This window comes from Cucumis melo, chromosome 8 (genome assembly GCF_025177605.1).
Source record: "Cucumis melo cultivar AY chromosome 8, USDA_Cmelo_AY_1.0, whole genome shotgun sequence".
NCBI lineage: Eukaryota > Viridiplantae > Streptophyta > Magnoliopsida > Cucurbitales > Cucurbitaceae > Cucumis > Cucumis melo.
Genome location: NC_066864.1, coordinates 26662790 through 26686129, shown reverse-complemented (window position 1 = coordinate 26686129; position 23340 = coordinate 26662790). Strand labels below are relative to the sequence as shown.

At 35.0% G+C, this 23340-nt stretch overlaps 1 protein-coding gene across 2 annotated transcripts; it reads right to left on the bottom strand.

Moving 5' to 3' along the window:
* Nucleotides 1-513: 513 nt before the first annotated feature.
* Nucleotides 514-10353, bottom strand: LOC103501459 (uncharacterized). Of its 2 annotated transcripts, XM_008465034.3 has the most exons (9): nt 9757-10353; nt 7891-8076; nt 6818-6910; nt 4796-4978; nt 4584-4686; nt 4306-4491; nt 1701-2908; nt 1110-1516; nt 514-1015 (listed from the first exon to the last, which is right to left on the bottom strand). In XM_008465034.3, exons 1-9 carry the CDS (start codon nt 10012-10014, stop codon nt 949-951), a joined length of 2691 nt encoding a protein of 896 aa, XP_008463256.1. In that variant the 5' UTR covers nt 10015-10353; the 3' UTR covers nt 514-948. The 2 variants fall into 2 exon arrangements, with proteins under 2 accessions (XP_008463256.1, XP_050944139.1); XM_051088182.1 differs by having other exon boundaries at nt 514-1516; nt 9757-10351.
* Between the last annotated feature and the right edge of the window lie 12987 nt (nt 10354-23340).

Genomic DNA, 23340 nt, shown 5'->3' with positions numbered 1-23340 from the left:
TTGTAAAAATTTTAACCTGTGAAAAGATTCGATCTTTGAAGTTTCTTATACTTGTCTCACCCACGATTGTCTTTATATGTCTAATTTTTTTTATATGAAAACAATTAATGCATAAACTAGAAGCAAAGGAATGAAGTGAATCCAATTAACCAACCTATTTATACACCTCCAGTACAACACAATGTGTTGTAAAAAGTTGAATCCTTTGCATTTTCTTAGGACCAAACAATATTCTTATTAGATTAGAACCACAAATTCACGTGTCACCAAAGGAAGAAACCGCCTTGAATCTCTTTCCAAGGAAATTTTTTCATTTACAAAGCTCAAAAAGGCTCTTCCATGTAAGATCATTAAAAAATGCAACTCAGCCATAGAAAGAGAGTGAGAAAGGCCATTTCTAAGTCGACAATTTGGACTAATAATGGAAGGGGCAAAAGTAAACTCAAAAGAAGAAAGAGAAAAACATTAACACTATTGCTAATGCATGGTGATGGACTAAGGCAATATTAGAGATGGCTCCAAAAAGAAGCATTTTCATTTAACTTACAACAAACATAGGCAACAATATATTCTGTGCTCGTATGTTTTACCTACAAGGCGCAAATGAAAGGGCAAAAACATGGAGGGAGGGCGGGGAAAAAAAGAAAAAGAAGCAACCATTGTTACAAACATCCTAATTTAGAAAAGGGAAAAAGAAAAGGCTCTTTTTGTGTAAAACACGACCACTATCGAGATATTTGAGGTGAAAAGCAAAATAAATTGGTAGAATTTACAAAATGCTTTTTTGAGCTACAAATAGAAAACAGTAACATCTAAATTGCAGAGATGGGGGGATCGCAAACCGTTGTGGAAGAGTCACGCTTAGTCCAGTTTGTTAGCAACTACAGTTTCTTCCTACTCAGTTTCATACTGACTAACCAAATAAATAAACTTTGATTCCCACTCGTGTCAGTTGGATAAGGGTGGGAAATCCTCTTCATCTTTCAACTCATATGATTGCATATGAACAGAGAGCCTACATATCAAGAAGAAAAAGGAGAAACTTTAAGCAGTTTAACAAGTTCCATGTAATCGGGTAAATACCTGGAAGGATTATGAAGTACTCGTACCTGTCTTGATCTGAGATCAATGTTTGCTTGGCTTTCTGCATCTTGGGGCTCGAAACGTTCAAAGCTGACGAGTTTTGGAAATGCCCAGTTACAGGAGTTGGTTCCCTGCTGCAATCTGCCGATGACTCTATTGGAAGATGCCCAAATGACCCAAATTCTACAGCTCTATCAGGTCGAGGCATTGCGCCATTTCCATTATGGTGAGCTTTCCTTACAGGAGAACTAGAGGAAGACAACATACCAATACCACCACCATGATTAACAGTTGGTACTTGATACAAGTCTTGACCACTTTTCTCAGCCACGGTTGTCTCCAAGGGGTTCAGTGATCGGCCATTGTTTCGTGGCGACCTCACCGACACTTGGTTCCTTCCCCTTGCTGATGATGGTCTGTCCCTATAATGATTCTGGAAAAAAAGAAATACTCAAAGACAAGAAAGATGTAAATCTTCAACCACCCAAACAGTGCAAGAAAAAACAAAGGTAAGATACAAAATGTTATACACATTAATAAGAGTTCTCCCCAGAGTATTTGCTACCAATTTCTATGTAATTAATAAAATAATATTAAGATTAATATGACGAGAATACCATGTTGGGAAAGTATGTCCCTGTTCCTCGTGGTTTTGGTATCTCTTCCATGGCCAATGTTGCACCCCCTGGTAATATTGGTGATGGCATGGGATAGAATGCTGGTCTTGCAAGAAGTCCATTACAGTTTATCTGGGCAAACACATTCTGCTTGACCTGCACTGAGCGTCGTATTATATCCCATGGATTCTTGTTTGGATATTGCGAAGGCAATGGTGGAGGAATGGGCGAAAGGGCTGCTGCACTCAAGGCATATTCATAGTACCACCGACCAATTTGCAAACTGTTGCAATGACTTTCATAGTCACCATTAAGATCTGACAAAGCATTGAAAGCTTCTGGAGGTCCAACATTACTAGTAAGAAACCGATAACCACGAGAACTAGGATAAAAGTCTTCAGATGACAAAGAAACTGAATGTAAAGGTGGAGAAGATTGTTTTGTTTCAGGTTGGTTTGCCACTTCATCATTATTCACGTGGTTCTCATCCTGCTTACCTTTTGCAGACGACCCTGTTGCTTTAGTAGGTGATTGCAAATGCTGGTAAGAGTTCTCAGGAGTGCATTTATTTGTGTTTTCATCTATTAGTTCCCCATTTTCCATGATTGGTCTGGAAAAATAATGAGGAGGACGAAGCGATTCATGACCTAATGGTGATATGCCCTCCTCAAAACTTGGGGAAGACTTATGTGCATCGTGTGAAATAGAAAGACCTTCAATTCTCAGACTAGCAAGATCATTTGCATCACCAGAGAGACGATAATCTGAAATACCAATGGCATTTGCAAGACCATCAACACCAGAAGGAACTGATAGTGGTCTTCCTTGAGATGATTCATTCATACTTCCACCAACATGGTCGTATTCACCAAATTCCTTATCATTGGCATTTCCCCCATGAATTGATACCTCCTGACTCCAGCTACGATCTCCAATGGTGTCACTAGCACATACAGAACCAGAATCACGATTATTTGTTTCTTCTTGCGTCTCTGTACCAGATACTAATAAAGCTGCACAAGATTCATAGCCACCAGACACTGGAGCAGGATCTTGAACATCAGGCCGCTGCCCACCTCCGTGCCTATCCAATGTATTAGAAAAGAACTTACGAACTTCATCCACTACATTATCTTCAGGATGGGAAAGGATGAACCCTAGTTTCCGAGCACCATAACTGAAAGCACTTCTAATCCTATAGAAGTTTCCTGCAAGTTACAGAGTGGCTGTCAGATATTTCAAAGGAGTTCATCTAGGTCACAAGAAGCTAGTTGTTAACCAGATCAGTAGATTGGATCACTTTTAAGGTTTGGATTCTATTATAGTCCTGAACTTTTATATTAATTCCATTCTATCCAACTCTCAGATATTTTATTCTAATTCCTTAATTTTTAAATATTCAAGTTAAATCCCCGGGCTTCATACATAAAAGTTAACTTTAGCCCTTACAGTCAATTTTCTGTAAGGTATCTCCTTACAATCAGTACTATTGAATGAAGAAAAGCCCCAAGGCAATACACTCCTCTCACTGTGAGAGTTCTGATAGTAATTCCAAGCTAAAGAAAATGGAAGTACAACCTCAGCTACTTATACTACCCTTTCCTTTCCCAAAATACCCTCAACCTCTGTCGTGATCCCCTTACCTTCATTCCATAATATTTATGTTCCTCACTCTCATGCATGACTAACTTTCACCCTCAGTTACATTCTTGCCCCTTCTCCCATGCTGATGGATGATGGGTGGCCTTACATTTTCCTTGCATAATATAAACCTAGATTCATTTCAAACTTGGACACTTAATTTGTTTCATCTATGAATAACCCAACTTAAGACAAGAATAGAAAGGGCACATTACAAAAGAAGTCTCGATCAAAAAGGAGTCAAACTAAGACAAAAAGGGTTCCAAACAAGCAAAATAAAATATAAAGAATAGTTACAAAAAGGCTTGTAGACCAAAAGTCTAAAGGGAAAGATGAAATTTAACCAGAACCACACAACCTCATTAGACCACTACTCAAACCCTCCCAAAATTATATTGCTCCTCTCACCCAAAAGGGCCCATGAAATCACGCAACCCAAGCCACAAGAAATGCCCTGTGTCACAATATATAGTGGATGAAGGAGTTCCTCAACCAAAGAACTGCATTAAATTCGTACTTCTATGGGCAATGCTCTTGAGCCTGTTATAATGATTGGACACTTAATTTCTTGCTTCAACAATTAGTCAAGGGAGACAATGAAATGAAGGCACGCCACAGGTTTTGGTTAAATGATGATAGATACTTAAACACTAAAATGTGTTTCTAAAAACAAAGTATCATAGTTCAGGAATAATTTAGATGTTTATAGAAAAAAAAATTGGGATTTATGTAATTTATGTCGATATTAAACATTTACTAAGCCATGTAATAATAAAAGACCTCTCCCCTGCTCCTGTACGTGCTTGAGGAACTAGAAAACTACAAGTAATTTCTAAATTGTTTAAAAAGATAATCACTTCAAAAAAAAAAACACCTCACCATAGTTTTGGGATGTTTGATTGCGTAATCGTAGATGGAAAGAAATGGCAGACAATCAAACCTGATGCAGGAAAATTGTATCTACCTTTGCTTACACTGCGACCAAGGTTGTTATTCTCTTTCAGTGGATCAACGATGTTGAGATGCTTTATGGGAAATGCTCTTGAGTTCGCCTCGTACCCCCTTGCAGGCACTGAGAAGGTTTCTAAACAGCTCTGAAGAAAATCATTACTAAGCAACAAATCACCCCCACCATTGTCAGGCGTCTCGGCTGCCAGAAAAAGGCCAAAATATTTAAAATTCCAAACAGAAAGGCATACAGGACCTTCAAAAAACTCAGGTATGCCAAAAGAAGCTGCTCACCAACAAGCTCCGGCAGTGAGGATATCCGAACTGGACCATTCAAGCTTATGCAATAATTATCCCAATCAAATTTGCTAAAATAGTCCAGAAATTTATACAGCACCTAAAAGGTTAAACGTATGATAGAATAGTCATAAGCATGTGCAAAACAGAGAGAAAAAAAAATATAAATCAAGGGGGTTCAAAAAGAGCAGCTTTCTGAAACTACTTACCTGTAAGGGACCATTTAAGGCGGAGTGGAAGAGATGAAAAATATATAGAACCAAAGTCTCCAAAGCGTATGTTGATATCAAACCATGATGAGCCCCAAGAATTCGACTCTCATAATAGCACCAAGCTTTAATCAGTATAATGCTGCGCTTAAATAGATGATCTTTTCCAATGCGACGATCAATCTGTTAGAGTAGCACTAAAAATGTCATTATGAAATGTTATTTTATGGCATTTTGACATGCTAGAAGAGAGGCAAGAAAAGGAGTTTTGATCCCGACATTTCATAAAAGAATGTTAATTAGAACCAAGAAGCAATCATTAGGTGAGTAATGCTAAATGAAAAAGAAACCATAGGGAAATTTATTTGCACATCATACAAACAATTCAATGGCATGTTCATGTGTCAAGACGAACAAGGCCATATGCAAGGACCAAATGAAGCATCAGACAGTCAGACACCAATTAGTTATGTCCTTTAATATTTATCACCCAAGTATGCCATGATGAAGAATTGTATGTCGTCGTATGTTCGATAAGTTTATGATGAAAGTTTGGTTTCTCATTAAATTAATAATAATTAATTAAACTGATTAAAAAAAAGTGTTATTTGACCCAAAAGGACGGGCAGTTAAAACCAATCTGGTAAAGAATTGCATGGGCAAAGACAAGCAAACTACATGCTGTTATGCACACAAATGCAAGCAAGGGAAATCCAGGTGTCGTCTAAGGCCAAGGACTCTCACGAGTTTTCTCCCACACATTCATGTTTATTTTTTCTAGAGCATAAATAATTACTAATCAAGTAGAGAAACTAAAGCAATAAGCCATCGTTATTTCTTCTTCTAAAGAAAACTGTTACGTTATAGTATTTTGATAAATTCTCAGCAAGGAATGGGGAACAAAGAATCCCCATATAGCTTCAAAAGCTAGATACTTTAAAAAAGACACACACACAGCAAAAATAAGAACGCCCAAATTTCCTTATTCAATTACTTTTGATCAATGATGAAAATGACGATGTTGAAATCCATCACATAAATTTATGAATGTTACCCATATATATTTGGATATTGATGAATATTTCAGTAAAAGTAACGGATATGAAGAATACTTGAACAAATGTTGTTAACCTCTAAACAAAACTTCAACACTAGCTTATTTAAAATACTTACTACCCCTTGATGTACATCTACAGTTTTGAGTCAAAAGTGTCCATTTAGTACAATGAAAGATATTATTGAAGAGTGAAGACTAAAAGTAAATAAGAAATTGGACGATTGTTTGATATTTGGAACATCAATTAATATTTAATATATACACACACATACACTGATACACACAAACAAGAGAAGAGAAAAAAGATGTTACATTGGAATAAGTGATTCAAATTTTAAAAAATATATATACATCTATTATGAAAGAAAGAAGAGAGAGATTCATGGGTTGTGAAAAAAGGGGTGAGATTTGGGGGAGTGTAACTAAAAAATGGGAGGAAAGGAGGAAATTAAGGGGAAAGGCCTTTGGAATAAAATATGGTGTCAAAACTGAATAGTCCATACATCGCCAATATACTCACGGTCAATGGTCAAACACAAGGTAACGTCTGCAATTTCTTTCAGTTATTTATACCCGTGATACATCATCACCAGTTTTCTGAAGAATTACCCCCTAGGGACCCTATATTGGTATGACTTTCGGGAGGTTATGAATATATTGGTGACATTCCGACTGATATTTCCAACATTTTCATCCTTGCTTTTAATCACATAAAAGATCAAATTGAACATGGAAGAAAGATCATTCTGGATGTGGAATCAAGATATCACAAGTCCTCAGTAAGCTCTACAATTAACCAAGTATATTCTCAATGATACTAAGACTCATGCGTAAGTTCTCAATCATATGAAGTAAACAGAAAAATCATAGGTAGATTATGCAGTCAGCTCAAGTTTTAAGCATCAAATCATACGTGACTTAATCTAAACTTAACACAAGTACAGATTACTACTCTAGAAAAATACCTTCTCTAGGAAGCATAATGTGCAGAGCCCTCCCAACTGATTGAAGGAAATATCAACAACTATATTCTGTACAAGGCATTTTACAAGCTTAACCTGCAAATAGAACACTCCAAGACATTAAACATAGCATGAAAAACTATAGAGGAATATATATGAACCGCAAGAAGAAGATGATTGCATTACACTGTAATATTACACAAACAAATATAAAGTAAACACACAATAAACAACGTATAATGATGAAAAAATGGTTATTGGATTCATGCATAAATGGTTCAACCATCTATTAAATGAAGCTAGCCATGACACTCCTCCCTAATATCCAATATAATTATCTCATAGATATACTAGACATAATAGCCACCTGCAAGTAAATTTCAGTTTCAGCAACCTAGTTGCCATTGGAAATCTGGAGAATCCTAGAGACAAGTCCATATGATCAAACGAACTCAAAAGAAATAAAGATGGAAGACTTGGCAACTGGAAATCTACCTAAGCCATTTTCAGGTATCAATGTTTCAAACTCTACCAAAATACACATTATGTAAGGGGAGAGAAGTAACCAGCAATAAGTCTCAGAAATTCCAGAGATATGGAAAACTTCAGGAAGAAGTTCATAAGAAAAATAGCAGAAAAGATGGAAGATATCAGAAATGATTAGTTTCTTTATTGATTTCAAGTATTATACTTATTGCCTATATGTTCATTTTCTTTCCAATGGTCGAGGGTAGAGTATCAAGACCAATTGCCAACTGAAAGTCTGAAAGTAAGACTCCAGAAAATCAGAGCAATTTCCATGATCCATCAAAAACTGGGAAGATGACCATAAAGAACCAAAATCTTCAACATATACTGCAAGGACAGACCTTGACCTCATTGGTAGTAATTAAAGAAGTCAATTCACACAATTATAAATTCTATTTAAGAAGAGGGGAGGGGGAAGGAACGCCATCACGTTTACCAGTCCTCTCTCAGCTTCAAAAGAAAAAAAAAAAAGAGAAAAGAAAAAGATTGCATATTTTGCTAATACAATAACCTTTAAAAAGGAATAAAATAAAATTTGAAATCAGGACCTCAGCTCGAATTAATTGCACATCCTTTACAACAAACTCGGCTGCCCCATTCTGATCTTCACTATTGAGGACGGAACATACATCACTGGCCAAAGCTTCCTCAACATTTGAACCACCGAGGGCAGTTAAATCAATATCTCCATCAGGCAAATAGGTCTTTAATGGCACTGACCCAAATGGAAAAACCTGTACTATCATATGTTAGCGAGATGTCTACAAGCAAAACTGTAAATTCAATTCAGTTTTCAAAATTTGAGCACAAACTTCTAATAGAAAATGGTTGAAATGGGTAGAATTTCAATTTCAATAGTGAACATCTGGATTCTGGACGTGTATAAAAGAAAGCAATGGCTTGTGCTTCAGCTAACATACAGTCAGGGCCAATGACAGTAGCTCTAACAGACCTTAGGCTTAAAATTACATTTATGCTACTTTACAAGATTCAACCAGCATAGTGTTTCCATGGCACCGCTATTGAAACTAGTTTCCAAAGGCAAGCCATACTCATGGAATACAACCAGAGCAAGTGTACACCATCAAGTGGTCAGCAGAGTAAAGGAAAAAGTAAAAACCATGCAATTGGTGTATCAATACATTTCTGAAAACACAAATATCCACAACAAATGTTTGAACTTCTTAAAAGTCCCATCCTCTAATTTAAATCATGGACCTCAAAGCTTCCATTCAAAATTTCCAATAAGTATTACGTCTTCATAACAATTAATTTTATATTGAAACCCACATGCACCAATAACTGCCTCTCATTTGTATGTTTTGAGAGGACTACTAGTACATTCAATATCTCATATTTCTTTAAAAATTTAGATCAATACTCCCATATCAGCAATTCTTGAAAAATTAAAGCTGCTAAGCTAAGAATGTTAGCCTTCGTTGGAACTGCATAGATGGAGTTGTTGGAACTGAATATTATTACTATCGCAAGGGGAAATGGTTACCTACAGCCACATACTAAACTATGCATCTTGAAAGTAGATGAATATTGTCTTCTTTTTCCTGTGTATTTCATGACATCAATAAAATATTTATTTCTCATAAAAATAAAAATAAATTGATTAACATAATTAAAAGAAGAAGAAGAAGAAGGTAGTAGATCAATATTGTTTTGAGCTCAAATTGGATTGGCCTACACAGAAAGTACAATTGCACAGAAACATCAAGACGACAAAAATAAAAGTTCAGCATTTTTCAGAAGGCCACGCCTGATTAATCAATAGGGGAAAAACAATAACTATAAAATTTATTAGAGAAAAATATGTCAAGGAAAATGTACAATGACCTCATTCCTATCAAAGAATAGGAAGATCATCCATCTAATGAAACCCCTTGTCTCTAACAAAAAGAAAGAAAAAGAAACTACACCATTGGAGAGAGGCAGAGCATACAAGAAAACCTACATGATCAAAATCATAAACTAAAACCATATCTACTGCAATACATCCAAGTAATTTAAAGCATTATTTCCACCTTGCATTGATCAATATGGTCATCACAGATTGGATAACAATCAGCACCAACTCAACCCATAGGAATGCATAAAACCTTCCAGCACTTGAAAGCAATGAATAAACCCACAAACTGGGATGAACATAGAATATTGAACCATCACAAGACTGCTTCCAATATACTATTGCTACTTGAACAAAAGAGAAACCTTGTGACCGCTGTCCAGAATAGTTATTCATAACGAAACCCAATCCTTAGCCTTAATACTCAAAACATCAGTAATTAAAACCAGAGATAAACAAAACTCCAGAATCCTCAAAACCAGTAGTGAAGAAATTATAAGTAAGAGAAGTGCACGGATTAAGATTGCGATGCTTGTATAACATATAATCCCAAGCTCACCTCGCATCGAAGACGGCCTCTAATAAGTCTTTGCACGTAATCTATAACCGCTTTCCTTCTCCTTTCCGAAACGACAGTAGGTTGAACCTGGGAGATTATAGCCTGCGTGGCTTCCTCGGCTCGCCCCCAGTAATCGACACCTATAGCGGTGGGATTTGAGGGTAACAACGATGAAAACGATGAAAAGGAGGAGGAGGACGGCTTGTCCTCTGCTACGGCGCCGTTTTGTTCAAGCGACCAAGACCGAAGATCGCCCATGAAAGAACTGAAGCTTCAGCGACGATATAGGAAACGTGAATTTGGTCAGGGCCGATGAGAGGCGACGGTTTGAAAGGCCGCCGCTGAAGAAATCGACGGTGCAACCATTGTATAGAGAGAATTAAAGAGGGGAAAATATAAGTTTGGAAGTGACGATGGTGATCTGGAGTTGGAAAATTATTATGATCCGGTGAGAAGCGATTTGAGAAAGGGGGGGGGGGGGGGGGGGGGGAAAAACGATGAAGGGCGGCCGGAGGGATGGATGAAACCGATGAATTTGCAAAAAAGAGGAGAGTCTCTCTGAAGCAGGTGATGATGGGGGCGGATCCGAAAGTGATTAACAAGTTTATAACAGTAAATCCTCAAAATCAATTTTTCTTTTTGTAATTATCAATTTTCCATCAAACCAAACAAACATCCCCAAATTTTTATTTTAATCAAATTTAACCCAACTTTCTAAATTCTTCACCCTTTTTCTTTTTCTTTTTCTATTTTCCTCATTTTCTTTCTTCTATCCATAATTCTTTTTTTTTTTTTTTAATTTCACTTTTACGAAAACTACTTTACAATTTATATCTATAACCTAAATTTTAGTTTATATGGAAAATAATTTAATTCTAATTTCCTATAATTTCTTTTTTATGAAAATATAATTCACTAAGTGAATTGAATTCCTTTTAGATGTTCCCTATTGGTGACCAATAATGTAGATCGAGTCTTCCACTCCTAACAACGGAGGTTATATCATATTATCTTTTAACCAAATTCACAAAACTCATGATTTGTAATCAAACTCTTATTTTTCTTCTTTCTTTTTTATCTTTTTAAGGTTAAAATATTATTTTAGTTTTAGTACTCTCAATTTAGTTTTATATATTTTGAATTATTTAAATTTAGTTTCAAGAAATTTTAAATTTAGTCCCTTATGATGATTATGATTAATTGTTTGTTGTTGATTTTTTCGAGAAGAATGGTTAATTATTAGTATTTTTGTCTAAATTTTGACAACATATTCTCATATTATCTTTTCTTCTTATTATTATTAACCAATTTCAAATTGGAAATATAGAATTAGAATTGAACAAATTCCAAAGTATAAAAACCAAATTTTAGAAGAAAAAAATAACTTTTATTTGTTATTAGCATTTTCACCCTAAATTTATATTTTCTTGCATGGGAATGTTTAAGATTTGTTTAACAACCATAAACTAAAATGGGAAGCTTTTATGGTTTTAGAAACTTTGAATAATGTTGGCATCCATAGTTTTGGGTTTTACTATAAATTTTATCGCTCTAGTAAAAAAAAATGTTCGGGTTTAATTAGTATTTAAGGTTTTGTCATATACTATGGATTTTAATTACTATATTAAATATGTGGCACGTTTTTGTTAATGTGGTAATTAGCACATGTTTTTGCTAATTGATTGATTACGTAAGTTAATCGTATGAGGATTTAGGGTTTGACTAAAAAAATTGAGAACAAATAAAGTAGGTTTTGGTGTGGATAAACCACACTTTGGAATAATTTAATTTAGAAGGATATGATTCGATTAATAAATGGGCTTCTAGCCGATTTAGCAAAATAATTTTTTAAAAATTAGGTATATAGTCCAGTTTTACTATTTAAAAAAAATAGATTTTTTAAAAATATAACAAACTCATACAATATTTGTACTATATAGAATAATTTTAAAAATAAGAAAAAAAAGTCTATTAGTTCACGATGGAAAATACTAAAAATGCCCCTGTCAACACACAAAAATGCCCCCGTCAACACACGATTAATGGCCACGCATGTGCAAGTAATCTTTTTCTAAACAATTGTGTACTACAATTTAAACGAATTATCTACTATTGTTTGATTCATGATACACGATCGTGTAGTTCTTTTTTAAAGATTTAAAAAATGCTTCAAATTTAAACGATCATATTGACCAGGGGCCAGCAGGGGCACGTGCCCCACTCACATTATCGATTTTTGTATTTTAATATTAATAAGTGTAAGATTACAATATATATTAAATAATGGTTTATTTTAAACAAAACATGCATGTACCGGAGTGATTGTGCCCTTGCTCTTACAATGAATAGGTTGTGAGTTCAAATTTCACATTTGCAAATTTCAATATTTGATTCTTTGCCCCTACTCTTACAATCAATAGGTTGTGGGTTCAAATTTTACATTTGCAAATTTCAATGTTTGAATTGTTTATATACAGTGTCCTGCTATATAAAATTTTTAGATCCGCATGTTGTTGACCATGGCAAACAATCACATAAATGATCATTAAAAACTTCAAATCTAAACCAACTATCAATATTGTACAAATCTAAACATAAATGGCAAACGATCGTGTTGTCGTGGTTTCAGATTTAAACGATCATGTTGACCATGGTAAACAATTGACAATATTCAAGGACAAATATGGAATTTATAAAAATGTTGTACTACCTTCATGGGCTTTTTATTTTTGTTATATAGGCCGTAAATATTTTTTGTTTTGTTAAATTTATAAAAGTCAATCTAAAATGGTTAAAAAAAAAAAAACTAAAAGCTAGCTTGACCCTTGATACATTATCAATATGACACATTTGATATACATGATATATTTGATAGATTATCGATATACACTTCATGCACTAAAAAGTAGGGTGTAAATAACAATATGTATGAATTATAATATTTTATAAGTTGTCATATATATATATATATATTAGTAATATTAGAAATTTAAGTTGAGTTGGGTTAACCTAAATTTAAAAAAATGTAACCTAAACCAACTCAACATGAAAAAAGAAAATTCAACTCAACTCAATCCAATATTAAATCTAACTTGACACAATCTTTACAATTTGGATTAAGCAAGTTGTCGGGTTATTTGAACGCTATTGTTAAAAAGTATAATACCTTTTTTTTAACACAAAAGTGCCATATTTACCAAATAGAAAAGGTGTGACACAATTTGAATATCCTATTTTTCAATTTGACCTCTTAAAATTGTAAAAGGTAAATGAAAATATAAAATGAAATTAAAGACAAATTATCAAATTTGTAATTTAACCTACTAATTATATTTTGAATTAGTTTAAATTTTAGATCAACTGCTGAAGAAGAAAAGAAAAGTGATTCATGAATATTGTAACAATCCGAAAATTCTAAATATTTTCAAGTATGTTACTACATGCATACAATTGCTAAAATACTATTTTTCAGTCAACTCAGGTGGGAAAAACAGAAAGCCCTTTATTAACAAACTTTGAAAGAATAATTTTAACTAAGTTAAGGGTACCTATATCTAATTTTAAATGAAAGAAAATAAAACAAAATCAAATAATCAAATAAAACCTAAATGTTTAATCTAAAATCAAAACATGAAAACAAATGACCCTAGGTGGGGATCAAGCTATCTAACACCCCAATTTTAAGATAATTTATTTGTAATTATCTTAAGTTTAATTTTGAATTTTTGTGTGTTATTTAAGTGTTGAAATATTTGATGGGTAGAAATTGGAACTTATTAGATATTTTGAAAAATATCTAATTGTTTGTATTTGAGGAAATTTGACCAATTATATATTTAGGAGCATATAATTATTTACGTTAAAGTTAAAATAATTGTGTTATGAAAATAATATAATTATTTAAGATTGATAGTTTATATATTTTTTGGAAAGATAAAGTGACGTGATTGAAGAAAGGCAGAATATTTGATTTAAAAGTGAGATTTGATCGGTTTTAAATGAATTGGGAGAAGATTTGGTTGGTTTAATTGAGAAATAAGGAAAAGAAAACGAAAAAGAATGATAATTTATTATTATTATTAAATAGGTCTTGGGAAAACCACCCTCCATTATCTCTCTCACTGAACTCTAATCTTACAAAACCCTAGCCACCCCCTTGCGTCGCCATCGCTACCGCTCACCTTCGCCACACGTCGTCATGTTTCCTCCCTCAAACAACCATCGTTGGTCGACTCCTCCTTCTCAAGTCATTCGTCCTAGGTGTTTCCATCCCCGTCAACGTCACTATCGCAAGTCGTCAATCCCCTCCCTCCGCTGTTCGTATTTCGTCAGCCACCGTAAGTTGTTCCATCAAAGTCGAATGTCGTCGCGTAGCCAGCTATCTCCGTCGGTCGTTGCGTGTGCCATCGTCAGAGCTCCATCCAGTCGCGTCGGTGATCGCCGCTGGCCGCTCTGTGCGTTAGATGGAAGCCGAGCCGTCCTCAGCGTGAGCCACACCTGAGCCGTTTCTGCCTTCTAGTCGAGCCGCCCAGTCTTCTAGCCGAGCCGCCTAGCTGTTTCTCCTTAGCCAAGCCATTTTTGAGCCGCCAATCTTAAATTTTGCCTTTTTCACCTATATTTTTTGGTAAGTTTGATTTGAGTTTTGGATTTTGCCCAAGAAGGATTTAGTTGGACCCTAAATAATTTAATTTAAGATTAAATTGAATTATTTTTCTTAAAGGATTGAAAGTTAATTGTGGAACGTTCTCCTAAATTAAGGTTGAGTTGGATCCGACATCAACTTTGGGTAAGTTGAAACAACTGGAATTTTAATCCTTAAGCGACTGTTAAGTAATTTATTTACTTTAGTTATTGGGTTTCTTTGTTGAATAGGACTTTACTGTTGGAAAGCTTAACTGTGACAGTTAGGATAATTTCGATTTTAACTAATCTCCAGGTAAGAGATTCTACTACTAGACTTTCGAATTGAATTTAAGAGACCATGTATTTATGATTATGCATTGATAGTAGCTAAAATGCATAATTTGATGTTATTGACAATGACTATCATTATATTAATGATTGATGATGATGACTGATATTATGTTTATGATTGGAAGTATGTTGATGACGACGACTGCATTTTGTTAAGAATGATATGATCGATACTTATGCCATGTTTATGATGATGTTATGTTATGCTATATGCTATGGATAGGGTGTGCTGTTAGCTTTATAATTTAGAGTCGTACCCACATGGGTGTCATTCGGGATCACCACTTTTTATGATTGTGTAGTCCGATGGGATCATCAGTCTAGTATGACATAGACATCGACATGATTACGAGTGATTCGACGGGGTCACTCACAAGCCAATTGTCTTAGTGTTTCCTTCGGGTACACTAAAGACCAGTTTATCCTAGGTGTTCCTTTGGGTTCACCGAAGACCAGATATGTTCCTATGGGATCATAGATTACACGTGTTCGGGAACATGCCAGTTTAGGGGTACCACTTTACAGGACTCTAATAAGAAGTTAACAGGCACCTAGCGGAACTATTAGTGGGTCCCTTACTGAGTATATTTTTATACTTACTCTTTCTTGTTTAATTTTACAGGCAGAGGTAGAAGTAAGGGCAAAGGGAAGCTATCGATTGATAAGAAGTGACCATGGCGAGCCATAGGGATCATTTTGCTTCCGCCTTATGTTATTTGATCAAATGCACTTTTTATATTTTTATTTATTTAACTTTTCCTTTAACTATAGATAGGGCTCAAGTTAGGATTTTATTTATTTCTATATACATTCATTTAAAGTTTTAAATGAGAAATTTGAGGTTTTGTTTTATTTTCTATTTTTAATTTAAGAAATTTTATTCATCTTTTATAATGACTTCAACTTAGTATAAGGAGTTAGGTCATTACAGTTGGTATCGGAGCCTAAGTTTTTAGGTTTTGCAGACTGACTTACGATGTAAGTTTTTGTTTTTACCCCTATGGCTAATACGGTCCTTCGTCACTCGCTAGGTATGTTTTATGATTAAGATGATGCTATATTTATAACCTTGCTTGTATTAAACTAGATAAAGTTTGAATGTTATGACTGTATTGTGAAAAACTTTTGCTGGTGGAATTTAGGAAAAATGTCGCCACGTAGAGATGCACGTAGAGGTGGTAGGGAAGGTAGAGGAGCTAGGCGTACCCAACCTGAGGAGCAACCTGCCATACAAGCTGCCAACCCTACTGCACCCGTCACTCAAGCAGACTTCGCTGCAATGGAGAAGAGATACCAGGAGATGCTGAGGGATGCTTTAGGAACAATTGATGCTGTCCAGCAGACTCCGACCGTCCCTCATCTAGCCCTATTGGAATCTTAGGTCGTGCCAGACCAACTGTCAGCAGAGGCTAAGCATCGAGAGACTTTAGGAAGTACAATCCTAAGATGTGGTTGACTTCTATAGAGACCATCTTCCGGTACATGAAGTGTCTTAATGACTAGAAAGTTCAGTGCGCAGTTTTCTTCTTGGAAGATAGAGGTACCGCCTGGTGGGAGCTGCTGAGAAGATGTTGGGTGGTGATGTCAACAAGATAACTTGGGAGCAGTTCAAGGAGAGTTTCTATGCTAAATTCTTCTCTGCCTACCTAAGGTACACTAAGCAGCAAGAGTTCCTGAACCTAGAGCAAGACGACATGATTGTGGAGCAGTATGATGCAGAGTTCGATATGCTATCCCATTTTGCTCCTGATGTAGTGAGGGATGAGGCTGCCAGGACCGAGAAGTTCGTTAGAGGTCTTAAACTAGACCTCTAGGATTTCGTTTGAGCCTTCAGGCCAATCACCCATGCTGATGCACTGTGCCTGATAGTGGATATGAGTCTGCATGAGAGAGCTAATCTATCCAAGACTGCAGGAAGTGGGTCAACCTCAGGCCAGAAGAGGAAGACTGAGTTGCAGCCTACTATAGCTCCACAAAGGAACCTGAGGTTAGGAGGTCTTTTCCAGTGGCATCGCCAGGAGCTTGCTGTTGGAGGAAAGACTTTAAGAGAGCTACCTGCTTGTCGTAGATGTGGGAGATCTCATTGAGGTCATTGCTTGGCTGGAAGTGGAGTTTGTTTCAGGTGCAAGCAACCAGGACATACATCCGACTTTTATCCTCAGAAACTGCTTGAGACTACTTCGAACCAGACTCCCACTTCTCAGTAGGGAAGAGTTTTTACCACTACTCGTCAAGAGGCCGAGCAAGCTAGTACTGTGGTGGCATATACGCTCCCAATCTTAGGGCACTTCGCATTTGTGTTGTTTGATTCTAGGTCATCCCACTCTTTCATATCCTCAGTTTTTGTCTGGCAAATGTGTTTAGAAGTAGAACCGTTGAGTAGTATACTATATGTTTCTATTCCATCAGGAGAAGTTATGTTGTCTAAAGATAAGATAAAAGCATGTCAAATAGAGGTAGCAAATCATGTATTAGATGTAACCTTGCTAGTTTTAGACATGTGAGATTTTGATGTAATTCTAGGCATGGATTGGCTGTCTGCCAACCATGCAAGTATAGTTTGTTCCCAGAAGGAGGTAGTTTTTAACCCTCCTTCAGTGGCTAGTGTCAAATTTAAGGGGGTAGGGACTGTGGTCCTACCCAAAGTCATCTCAACTATGAAAGACAGTAAGCTGCTCAACCAGGGTACTTGGAGTATCTTGGCCAGCATAGTGGACACTAGAGAGCCAGAAGTTTTCTTGTCATCTGAGTCGGTGGGGAGAGAATACCCCAACGTTTTTTTTATGAACTTTCAGGGCTTCCACCTCCTAGAGAGATTGATTTTGCTATTGAGCTGGAGCCAAGCACCGCTTCAATATTTAGAGTTTCTTACAGAATGGCCCCAGCTGAGTTGAAGGAGCTGAAGGTCCAGTTGCAGGAGTTGCTAAACAAGGGTTTTATTCAACCTAGTGTATCACTTTAGGAAGTACCAGTACTGTTTGTGAAGAAGAAAGATGGATCGATGTGCCTTTGCATTGATTACAGAGAGCTGAATAAGGTGATAGTTAAGAACCGCTATCCTTTGTCCACGATTGATGACTTATTTGATCAGTTGTAAGGAACCACTGATTTCTCTAAGATTGATTTACATTCAGGCTATCACCAGCCGAGGATTCACTACTCAAAACTGGGTTTACTTGACGCTTTTATAATTGATAATAAAAACTGTCAAGTAACATAAAAAAGTTTCAAGAATAAGAAAGAGTGAAAAAACTCATATTTTTGTTTTTTTTTTGTTTTAAATACTTGACAGATTAAAAGCGTCAAAACTTATTTTAATTACTTGACATTTAAAAAATGTCAAGTAATATATATTTTTCAATAATTTTTCCCTCTTTTAATTTAACTTTCCCAAATTTAATAAAAAAGCCCTAACTTTTTTTCCCCACATTTTGATTTCACGAATTGAAGACACAGGCCGCCAATCTTTCGTCTGCCCAATTTGTTCAACATCTCTTTCTTCTTCTTCTTCTTCATTTCCCATTTGTTCTTGTTTGAGATTTCTTCATTTTCTCTTCCAGAATTTCTTCCTTATTCGATTTTTCACTTCTTCAAATTTCCACTTGGTAAACAATCTTCGTCATCTCTCATATATTTCCTCTTCTAGATCTAAACGATTGTGTAGAAAGATCTAAACGATCTTGGTTCAAGATCGTGTATCAAATATAAAAGATCTTGGTACACGATCTTGAACAAAAATTGTTTAGATCTTGGAACACGACTGTGTACAAAATCTAAACGATATTGGTACAAGATCTTGTACCAAATATAAAAGATCTTGGTACACGATTGGGAACCAAGATCGTTTTGTCATGTCTCGTCCCAAATGCCCATTCTTGCGACGTGATAGAGGTCTGCTGCCTAGACATTCATTGTGTATCTTGCCACGAGATGACGCTTTGAACGCCTAGTAAGCGAAACAACTTCATTTACCCGTCTCATAGCAAAGCTCTTACTCTGAACTTTAGAGACCTTTACAAAACTTATCGCATCGAAAAACACTCTTACTCCGGCACCCCATCTTTTCAACACTTTACTTGAATCTAACTACTAATCGACAAGGAAAAGTAATAATGCAGTAAAAAATATGTAACATTCCTTTGTTAACTTAATACTTCATAAAGTTCATACTTTTACAAATACATTATTATTTCTTAATGAATACAAAATTGAAATCTAAGTTCTACTCCCCTTTCCTTCCTCCACTGGGGTACTGCTCTTCTCCTCAAGGCATTTAGAAGTATAAGAACCTCGTTTTCAACCTTCTCTTTGATTGCCCAATAACGATTTTAGGGATAATCTTTAGGGCTTCCTTTGCCTGACTAGTTCCTCAATTCATCGTCTTTGACCTCACAAAATTGTGGGCCTACCCTTAGCGCCTCTTAGATTTGAGTTGTAGCCCTTAGCGTTAAGGAGCGAAGTTCTTACCTACTGACTCCTTAAACATAATATGGAAAGATACGACCTGCATGCCACACAAGTTTACCTAACAACCCACCTTTCTCTCTTTTACTTGGCTTCCATGCTTGAGCACCATTCCTTGGCTTCAACTTCTGATGACTTGGGGAGAGAAAACTTAAAACATAAGTCAAAGACTTAGTGAGTTGATGGATTTAGGAAATACCTTTCTTTTTGGGAATACAAAAGTTTCATATTATTAACAACATTCAACATAATTCAATATCATAAACATGAGTTTTCATTGCATCAATTACAGGCACACCAATATCGAATAATTCCACGCATCTCGATCATCAAGACATTTACCATTCACCACCAAAACCTGGAATTCTCCCATTCACATCTAATCGCCTAGACCTAAGATTCACTTCATCAGCATCTAATGATTGAATTAGGATTTCTACCAGCGTCTTGTAGTATTCATTATTTTCTTAGACCTGAGATTCGCTATCACCAGCATCTGATCGCCTAGACTTGGTATTCACCTTGACCAGCATGCATCTCGCAATTGACTTGAGATTCACTTTCATTAATGTCTCATAATTCATTCCACGTCTAGATTTGAGATTCACTTCACCAACATCTAGCTTTCAAGTACACAACTCTTTCTTGTGTAAACCTGGGATTCACTTCACCAGCATTTACCCACCTAGACCTGAGATTCGCTTCCACCAGCGTCCATGTTAAACCTAGGATTTCCACTAGCGTCTTGCGATAATTCAATTGCACCGCACAACACACAAACGTCTCAACAAAAATCAAGAAATGTTAGTTTAACAACTTACTTCCAAAACATAAGTTTATAATAAAATACAATATCATACAATAACATCGATGAAAGGTTAAAAAAGGTGCTTTTCACACAATCACTTGTAGAAATGTCTCTTTCATGCACAAGAATCACCAGTGCAAACATTATCGATAAAACAACTATTATTCACACAAGAAATCTTCCTTCATGAGGAAACACTCGCAAAACATTTATTTGTTTTTTCAAGGATCACTCATAAAATCATTAGTCTCCACACTTTCCTTCTTTATTTCCGACTTTCTCTTTTTACCTATTGGCTCCCTTAATGGCTTTTTCAGCACTAAAAGTCTTCTCTTAATAATTTCTTAAAATGAATTGCATTTCCTCTTCCTTCCTTTTGGTCTGTGATCCTATTAGTGACCTTTCACTTCCATGTGTCCTTTCTGTGCTTTACACATGTCACTTCACCACTTTGCCGCTTTAAGCAACCAATCCAAGCTCGACACGTAAGTCAGTTGTCACTTCGCAATTAGACATTATTCTTAAGATGCTACCTTATCTTCTTGGAATGCTCAATTCGCCCGACCCTTTTCTCAAGAAGCAACATACATTTAGTTTCTTCAAAGTGTCGTCTAATCTTTTCAATAGAACACTACGCGCATAAGGTTAGGTACTCCTTCTCGTATTACTATCCCAAATGCCTAGTTCTTAGTGTCAAAGCATGCTTCTTCCTTGTCAACCATCCTCATCGCATCACTTACTCTAACGTGGTAGCACTTACGCTCAAACACTTCTCTTTCCGTGACCTTTTCTTCCATCTCGTCCCCTTTTGCAGAACACCTTCATCGTATTAAGTTGCCAACCCAAACTCGACATGTAAGTCAGTTGTCACTTTACAATTAGACATTTTCCTTAAGACACAACCTTACGAGCTTCTTGGAATGCTCAATTCACTTGACCCTCTTCTCGAGAAGCAACATACATTTAATTTCTTTAAAGTGTCATCTAATCTTTTCAACAGAACACTATGCACATAGACGTAGGTACTCCTTCCCATGTTACTATACCAAATGCCTAGTTCTTAGTGTCAAAGCATGCTTCTTCCTCGCCAACTATCCTCATCGCGCTAGTTACTCTAACGTAGTAGCACTTCGACTCAAACACTTCTCTTAGCGTCACCTTTTCTTTCATTGCATCCGTTTTCACAGAACGCATTCTATCTACACTTAATCCTCACAATCCTTCTCAATAGAGCTCCTTTTTTCAACAAGACTCCCTTTCGGTTTAGGGCATCACACGTTTAGATTTTGTCTTTTAGCTCTTGGTACGTGATCTTGTACAAAATCTAAACGATATTGATATAAGATCTTGTACCAATTATAAAAGATCTTAGTACATGATCGTGAACCAAGTTCATTTATATTTTGTAAATGATCGTTTAGCTTGTGGTACGCGATCGTGTACCAGTATCTAAACAATCTTGGTTCACGATTGTTTAGAAGAAGAATTACATGCACTTGTGTTGTCGATGTTGATACTACCTACACGATCATGTATCATTTTCTGCACAATCGTGTGTCATTCCTACACAAATCCGTATCATGATAGTTTAGAAGAAAAATTACACATGTATGTGTGGTTAATTAATTGCGTGTTGATTGAGGCATTTTTGGTATTTTGCATTGTAGGCTTGTAGGCCTGTGAGCTTTTTCCATTTTCGAAATTGTTCAATACAGTGTAAATATTTTTTCAGTTTGTTATAGTTTTTAAAAACGTTATTTTTCTTTTATTATTCGATAATAGTAAGGATAATAAAACCTACTTCAGAAAAAATATAAAACAAAAGAAAAGCGATTATTAGTGATTATTTTTAAATATAAAAAATGAGTTAACTTATTTATAAATATGACAAAATGTCAATATTTATCGATGATATAAACATTGATAGATGACTATCAGATTCTATCGTTGTCTATCACTAATAGACAATAATATTTTATTGTATTTGAAACTTTTTCAATAGTTTTTTGACATTTAAAACAACTACCCTTATTTAATCATTTCTGGTCCTTTTTCCTAAATATTGATAAGGTTAATTAATTTGTAAACTGGGTTCATATAATTTGGAGAATGTCTGTAACACCCCTAAAATTAAGATAATTTTGGAGTTAGTGATCTTAGTTTTGTTTGATTAGATTTAATTTATTGGGTGTTATTTTGAATTCATTTAATAAGAATTATTTGATTTTTGTGAGAATTAAAATTAATTAAATATTTGTTGGATGAATATTTAATTAATTAGAGGTTTTGGCATGTGGTGTTTGTTGAGATTTTAATTAAATGATAGGTTAAGAGGATTAAGTAAAGTTGTGAATTTTTAGTGTTGTTGAAGTTGAATTAAATTAAATAATTATGGATGTTATTTAATTAAATTGTAGAGTATTTGTTGGAGATTTGATAATTATATGTATATGTGGAAAAATATATATAATTATTATGTGAAAGGAAAAGATAATTATATTTGTTGAAATATAATTATTTAAAGAAAAGATAATTTTATTTGGAGAAAAGATATTTATTAAGGGAGAAAAAGAAAAATAATTATATTTTGAGAAAATATAATTATTTGTAAAAGGATAATTATTTTACAGAAAGACAAATAATAATTAATTATTGTGGAAGATAATTAATTATTTTGGAGAAAGATAAATAATAATTAATTAGGGAAACTATTGTAAATGTAACAAAATACCAAACTATTTACAGCCCGTGTAACAAAACCCATAAAGTTAGCCATTTTTTAAATATTCCAGATTTTCCCTTCCATCTTTCTTTCTTTATCGCGATTCGTCTTCCTCCTCTATTTTGTCTTCTCCGTTCTTCCCCTGCGATTTTGTCTTTCTTCTTTCCTCTTTTTCTTTTCTGCGATTTCTTTCCATCATCTTTCTTATTTTTCAATTCTTTATTTATATCGTTTAATCTTTCCACCATTTTTCTTCTTTTCCTCTTCCTTTTTTTTTCGCTTCGATTTCTTTCCATTGTCTTCTTCTTTTCTTTTTTTACGCATTTGCATTTGACAAATCTAAACGACTTTGTATAAGACTGTGTAAAAAAATAGCAAAATCTAATGTGTATAAGACTGTGTAAAAAAATAGCAAAAAAAAATCATTTAGATTGAAGTAGCCAAATGTAAATGATCGTGTAAAAAAAAGTAAACGATTGTGTAAAAAAAATAAAAGATTGTGTATAAAGAATCTTGAAAAAAAATCAATTAGATTGGAGTAGCCAAAAGTAAACGATCATTTAAAAAAAGTAAACGATCGTGTGTATAAAAAATCTTGAAAAAAATTTCATTTAAA